Source organism: Aplysia californica, unplaced genomic scaffold (assembly GCF_000002075.1).
Source record: "Aplysia californica isolate F4 #8 unplaced genomic scaffold, AplCal3.0 scaffold00072, whole genome shotgun sequence".
NCBI classification, from domain to species: Eukaryota; Metazoa; Mollusca; class Gastropoda; order Aplysiida; family Aplysiidae; genus Aplysia; species Aplysia californica.
This window is the reverse complement of record NW_004797342.1, coordinates 1,273,807-1,281,565: the sequence shown is the minus strand read 5'-3', so window position 1 is coordinate 1,281,565 and position 7,759 is coordinate 1,273,807. Positions and strand designations below refer to the sequence as shown.

Genomic DNA, 7,759 nt, shown 5'->3' with positions numbered 1-7,759 from the left:
TCACACACACACACACACACACACACACACACACACACACACACACACACACATGTACGAATGATCGTTTGTCTTTCCTCCTCAAACGTACACCAATTCTACTGGTGCTAATTGTATAATTTAAAAGTTTCTAGTCATCGCGGTTTTTTTTTACTGGAACTATGCTTCCTACTTTAACACAGCCTACGTATGGCAATAATGGCTCATTTGCATTTAGTTTCCACGTTACGAGAGCACAGCCTCAACAAATATAGTTGGCAATGCAAGACCTCTTCAAGGAGGCCAGAGTATAATATACGAAAGAGCTTGTTTTGTATTTCAAGACTTCGTGCTGTCTGTGTTCATATAACTGTATTGACATTCACTTCTCCGTCAATGAAGATCGCTTGGACCAGCTAAAGAGACGTCAAGCCGTCCAACTACGGATGTTTGTACTGGGCGTCAAGTGTGTATTTAATCATAGCCAAACAGACAAACCCCTTTTTCACAGTGAGCATGCAGTGGGAACAATAGAGACACGCTGCTGGATCAATAATTGCACTTGAAGTTGAAGCATCTCTTTTTCCGACCCGTACATTAAAAACATGGATTTCAAATCAAGTTATGCAGGTTTTTACCATTATCTCATAGACGTGTTTCCAAATATATGTGAACTTACTGTTTCTACTTTTTCTCAGCTGTGGTAAAAAAAATGTCATTCAAAGCAATTAATGTAACAATTTATAGAGCTGACATCCTTTTAGAATATTATTATTCCATATCCTGTCCTTACTTCTTCTATCATTGACAAATTAATGTGTGCTTTCTTTGGTTCTCAAACAGCTGATGCATTTACTCAAAGCAAAGTAAAATATGCTCTGCAGAGCAAATAGGATGAAATCATTATGAAACTGTAGGAAGACAGGGAGCAAGCATTAAAGCGTCACAAAAAAATGTTATGCCTAAAAATAGTAATTTTTTAGTTGCCACTCCATTATCACAGTCATGAAGACTCACTTGAAAAAATATCATTCAAGTTCATACTTTAAAATGTATTAGTCGGTGTACAGATCGACAAGGTGCAAAAACCTCCGTGTGAGCTCTACCTGGTAGAGAACGTAGAGTCTACTGATGTTGTCGTTGAGTCGCACTGTGTCCCTCCAGGACCCCAGCAGGTCCATTATGTTAGCAAGGGTGGACGGCGACCACCGGCGGCGCTGGTTGAAGAACTCATTGAAAGTTTCCGGGGCAAAGGTCAAGGCATCTGCGCCCGCGCTGTAGTCGATACGGTGACCTTGCTGCAGGAGGAGAGTGCACAGCCACCGGTCCTCACCTGTAGCAGAAAAGTGTAATAGTTTTAGATGTTTTACGCCCCCATCGACTCAATTTTGATCCATTTAAGAGGCAGTCTGCTCCGACCATGCCTGTCATAGCCTCAGACTGAAAGGTGTACAATTTCGAAGTAAGCACAGCACAGAGAGATATTCTTTTTTTTCAACTTTCTCACACAGGGGTGGAACCCACAGGTTCTACGTGCGACGGTAAAGAGCCTAAGCTCTACACAGCTGACGCCAATAAGAGGAGAAACACAAAGACAAGCTTAAGTCTCTGTCGCAAGACCCCCTTAACTTTCATCGGTCGTGTGTCTGTGGCTAGGTTTTATCATGGATTCCTTGCCAACATGTGGGCCCAAAGGGAGACCATGTTGCATGTGGCACGTACAAGCACAGATTCCTTCGCTGAAGGCATTTGTAAAATAGTGAGACAGTCGAAAATTGGTCAAAGTAGATGCTTCAGATAGTATGTAATCTGCCAGATCCTTTTAGCTATGATGAGCATTCAAATGCTAGCAATTTCCGAAAATGTTTATAATCGAGATATAATACCTCAGTAATTGATATCCAGCGTGTACATATTGACAAAATGACACAACAAATATTAGAATTTCTATACTAGAATTGTATTTGAATTCTTTTGAAGGCATTTTTGCACTTGTCATTATGAAAAATAATATCCGACACAAAAGGAATACAATTTGGGGTTTTTTCCTTTCCGTCTTCAATCTGCGCTAAAGGTGTTTTAATAAAATCGACATTAGGTTGTATTGTTGTACAATTTATCGACAATGTCCTTTACTGTGTCCTTTTCGGTGAAGTAAAATGTCACACGAATCTCCTGTTGTTCGTGACCTGCTATAGTTGTATAAAACGTGGCAATAATACAGTTATTACACACGCTGTTTACCCTGGACAAAGGAGTCTCAATAATAATTATCTGGATGAACACAAATTTTGTAATCTGTATAGATACATCTTACTTGTAATTTAGATGAGTTTCCTTTTGCAAAACAGCATAAAAACATGTCAGTCGTGTATACTGAGGGTAGAGTCCTTGCCTAAACTCTCTTAAAACAATCTATAGGTTCCCACATTCTGTAAATGACGAGTTCAAGCCATTAAAAGATATTCTGACAATATCCTTCATAGTGCGTATAACGAGGAGTCCACGGGAAAAACTGGTATAGTCATGAACTGGAAATTGTGAGGGTGTCAATTTTGAAAGCTTGTGGACTCATACCTTCATATTTGTTTGATTGGTGGTTGTTGTTACGTTTGTTGAATAGGATATCTAACAACAATAATTAAACAACAGTTGAACAGAAATACAGTTTTAAGTCAACAAATGTTCAAAATTGATTTCAGTTTGACTATTCACCCATTTTTCCCATAGACTCCTCAAGTTCAAGGAGTACCAAGCACTTTTCAGAAACATCAGTTACATTGCACCTTGTTCAAACTGTATGAAATGCCTGGCCTCAGTGGGCTTTGTCGTGTACATCTTCATCACGTTGTCGTCCATTAGAGCCGAGCCCCGGAACAGACTGAAGCATCCGGGGCAACACAGGACACAGCCGAAGACATGCTCCGCCGCCTTCTGCAGCCAATGACCGATGGCGTACTCAAATTGCTGATACCACACCATCGGGCCTAGGAAAGAGAACGGGATACAAGAAGGACAGAGATAACGTTGTGAACATGACAGATGATGCAATGAGATTTTACGGAAAACGCCTAACCGGGGTTAACCATGTGATTACCGGACAATGACTTGTAAACGACGAGCTTTGTAACAATGAATGTTGAAAAACTTTTAATCTCTCTCTCTCTCTCTCTCTCTCTCTCTCTCTCTCTCTCTCTCTCTCTCTCTCCCTCTCACTCTCTCTTTCGATACCTATTTTTGTTCATCATCTCAACCAACTCGCTCCAAGTGAGTGACAAAAAAGGGTGTTCGATCATTAAATCAGTACATTATAGGTTCAGTTTTCGACTGCCAAGAACAGTATACTGCTGGGGTGATACTCCTTCTTATTCTCACTCTAAGCTAAATGAGTGTTCCTTGAATAAAAAAGGCATCCAAGCTGCATAGTAACTGAAAGCAAACATTATTTAGACCTTACATCCTTGAAGTATATTGAAGTTGCCTGAATCCTAGATCGAAGTGATTATAAACCATCACTATAAATTCTCTCTCAATCAAAAAAGAATTGAGTATCTTACCCGATCCAATCGGATGAATTCTACCGCAGACAGCACCGACTTTCTTGTTCTTCTTCATACGATCTACCAGCAGCTTAACCGAGTCGGGCTTGAAATCCACATCACCGTCCAGCGTCAGAATGAAAGTGTTTTCCGAGGTCTCTACATACTAAAGATAAAACGTAGACAGTGAGAACATTCGTAGATTTCTTGTTGTTGTTGGTGGTGGTGGTGGTGGTGGTGTGGTGGTGTAGTTGTTGTTGTAGAAGTTGTTGTTATTGGTTGGGGGGGGGGTATTTAGAAGAATTCATGAAGTATGGCCTGGTATGACGTACTTTAAAGTGCCTCTCAATATACCCTTAGCTTAGTTAAGAAGCGGGACATCCAATGCAACTTCCATCTACGAACGGACAAAGCTAAGTTGGTGACGAGACACAGCAACATTCCAAAAACTCCCTAACTTCTTATTTACTTGACAAGGGATCGTACGAGTGCTACCTTAATCAACGTAGTCCAAGATTACAGCAAATGAGCTAATCATGCCGTACTGTGCAGAAAATAATATTAATGATTAAGTCTAATATTGGGAAAAGGCATTACAAAAGACAACTTTAATATACAAGTTAAAGAAGAACCAAAAACGGAAACTTTCAGCCCTAAATATACACATTCTTTCTTTAAACAGGTTCAACGAGAAATCTATGGAGGTCAGGTGGTGAATGGCAGACATGTTGTTCAAATCGTAGTAAAAAAATTGTACAGAAGGCCACTGCCAGCCGCTGTTGTTATACGTATAATGTGTTCCTTCCTGTTTTATCATATTAATTATCCTAAGTGCTAGCTTTGTTCTCTTTTTTACATCTCTTCTCTTTGGATTAAGCAATGTGTTTACGTCCCGTTTTCTTTAAAGGATAGATGTAAGTTAAGTTTATAATATCAATATTATTATACATATTTTACATGTATGTGTGTGCAGGTGGTGGGGGGAGGGTGGGTGTGGGTGTGGTTGTGTGTATGCGTGTGTGTGTGTGTGTGTGTGTGTGTGTGTGTGTGTGTGTGTGTGTGTTTGGGGTGTGTGTGTGGGTGTGTTTGTGATTGTGTGTATGTGTATGTGTATGAGTGAATGAGAGAGTGTGCGTTTCTAACTCTCTCTCTTTCTCTATCTGTCTATCTATATTTATCAATTCATTCATCCGTAAATCTACCACACATTGTGTGTATATACAAATATATACTTTTAAAGAAAATGTTTAGACTCTGTTATATAATATACAACATAATATATAACTACATCGTACTTGTATGTGTGTTTGTTTTAAGTGTGTATGAGTGTTTGTATGTTTGTATATGTGTGCGTGTGTATGTGTGTGAGTGTTCGTACCATTTACACAAGATAGAAACACAATAAAGTAACTAAGGAGAGTTACTAGACTATCATGCGTAGCCAACCTGCTCATATTCTTCAGGAGGAACGCGTAACATGAGATTTCGGAGAGGAGGGTTCTTCCCCTTCCGGCGTTCCTGCCTGTTCTTCCGGTTCCGAACGCTGGGGTTGTTCTGTCGGCTCTTTGTTTCTTCCTCTACGTCACTTCCGTCGCTCGCACCCAGAAGTCTGTAGCCCAAGAGGTAGTACAAATACATCACCTGATTAAAGGAGAGACCGCAGTCACGTTAACGCTTTTCTTGCTTCTGTCGAGTTTATACGGCAGCGTCTAGCTTTTCCAAACTACAGAAGAGTCCAAAACCATTAGATTATGTGAAAATGTGGAGTGTGATGTCCGACTGGATGGGGTTTGTTTTTTTGCTTGTTTATTTTCCGGGGGGGGGGGGGGATTTTAATGTTTTTCGTTGGTTTTTCTTTGAGGGGAGGAGGGGGTTGGAATATGTCTTTCTAATTTCGTTCTTCATAGATGGTAGAAGACACTGATCCTTACTTAACGGAATACTAGGAGTAGAGTCTGGGTGAGCCTGGGCTACATCAAGTATTTCAAACACAAAACAAAATGTTTTAATCTTTTCAGTCTTTGTTTCAATAGCAGTTCAGAACATGAACGGACATCCAGAACGTTGGTTTCTCGGGAGAAAGGTGCGTGTGAGGAAAACGTACAGGCTGCACTAACACGGCATGTAGAGGCCATCAAATATTGTCCTGCGGCTCTCAATTAACTAGAGGTAGAGAGCGCGAATTTGAGACTCCTGATCTGTACAGTGTCGAGTGGACACAATAGACAATAGACTCAAAATAATTCCGTTCCTATGAATCACGTTGGGAAAAAAAACCTTCATCGTATTTTGGGGTTATTTCTAAAATAATTCCTTAACATTCCGTCACCTGTGACCATCTCTTTCTGTGCCTGATCCTGTTCTTGTCTTTTAGGTGAACCACCATCTTAGTTTGTCCCGGCATGGTCCATATGAGACGGCCGCCGTATGGCGTGGGGACCTTGACGGGAGGTGGGATGTTGATGATGCCCTTCACCACTGACCTGTTCAAGAAACACAGGAACGTTAGGTTAGATATTTTTTTGCAAAATATAGTGGTGTCAATATACATTTTTAAAAATCGCTTTTAGACTAAAACTTCGGAATTTCGACGCGTAAAATATCAAATTTTGTAAGATTGTGTTAATGGAAGAAGTCGCGTCACTTTAGGATTTGTTTAAAAAATATCTTTGCTTTTAGAAGATATAAGAAATACAACATTTCTTTCACATATGTAAATTTCCTCTCAAGACATTTCTTTTATGCTATAGTTCCCCCCCCCCCCCTTTTCCCCTTGCTTGCGCTCTAGAAACACTTTGTTGTTATTCAAGTGTTAAATGTTGAAAAAAAGCATCGAAATATACATACGTTTGAAAAGAACGAATTTTTTTTTTATTTCTGAGCTTAGAACAATTATTATTAAGCAGCTTGCCCACATCACACAAATGTCGGTCAACCAAGTTGAAAACGAAAATCAACTATACTCACACTAGACTTTGTCACATTCTATCAAGAAATCTCCATCCGAAGTTCTTCATCAGACTATAAACCTACCTGTAAGGGTAAATGTGCTGCACTAAAACGTACATCTACAGTGCTTTCAGAAACGTCTGCCGTTCTTCTTACTACAATATCTCCCCTATTGTGTCCCATACTGGTTGTACTTTGAGAAAGAGTTTTTGAAAGTATTTGAATATTGATCTAAATCAAATAAATTTTACTAAGATGATGATGATGATGACGATTTTTTAAAAATTTCCTTAATTGGCCTGGTAGACGCCACAAAGAAATCTTCGAGCGAGAGCGAGGGGGGTTTTTTCGGCTCCATTGTCATTATACTTAGAGGCACCTCCACTCGTCCAAATACCTCCATTCGAATTGCCATTGTTCCTGGACATTCAAACATATGTTTGACATCCTCCTTTTCATGGCTGCATCTTCGGCAATGTGGGCTAAGCTCTTCATTCACCACGTTCTTATACCATCTCAAGCTCCAATGATGGTCCGACCACAGTCTCGCTAGCTGAACCTGGTCTCAGCGACATGTGATTATTTTGTTCCTGCTTACTGGAGTACCCAGAATACACATCTTCCAGGTGCTGGTACTTAGCTCTGCATGGTGGGTCTCTGATTTCCCTCTTTATCATTGGAAAGACTCCTCTGTATGTTGTTGGTCGTCTGTCTCCTTCAATCTCTCTAGCTTCATTGGCAGCTTGGTCTGCTGCCTCATTTCCTTCGATTCCAGCTTAGCTTGGTATCCACTGGATTTTTATTGTGCCTGTGGCTTCACTGAACTTGCAGCGCAAATCATTTATATATGAACTGTTCCCTAGCAGTCCCTTGCAAAGGGAGTGACTGTCAGTCACGAGTAGAACATTGGTTCTACTGTCGCAATTGTCAGCAACCCATTGTGCAGCAGACATCATTGCCTGGCATTCGTCGTCATAAGATGATGTAAGGAATGCACCTTTAGTTTAATTATTTATGTTCGTGGTGGTTCATCATTCACTATCACCACTGCTGCTGCTCCACCTTAGCAGTATCCTGTGACAGCCGATCCATCAGTGAAAATTGTCACATTGGCACCAACCTCCTTGATCACATCCTCTGCAGCTTCACGTGCCTTTACAGGATCATCGCCTTTGATCTTCACCCCTCTCAATTCTGTCCGAATTTCAATTTCGCCATGGGTCTCCCATGGACACACTCTCACCAGATTGATTGGGCATCGATTATCTGCTTCTGGGGGGGGGGGGGGGGGC

General features: G+C 40.7%; 1 protein-coding gene across 1 annotated transcript in view; it reads right to left on the bottom strand.

Annotated features, from left to right (window-relative positions):
• LOC101854314 (chitin synthase chs-2-like) overlaps positions 1 to 7,759 on the bottom strand; it is a 35,656-nt gene that overhangs the window by 8,899 nt on the left and 18,998 nt on the right. Inside the window, 6 exon segments of the mRNA XM_035968658.1 lie at positions 1,086 to 1,312; positions 2,766 to 2,966; positions 3,537 to 3,675; positions 4,965 to 5,159; positions 5,848 to 6,081; positions 6,434 to 6,480. Coding sequence (XP_035824551.1) covers positions 1,086 to 1,312; positions 2,766 to 2,966; positions 3,537 to 3,675; positions 4,965 to 5,159; positions 5,848 to 6,081; positions 6,434 to 6,480 — 1,043 coding nt within the window.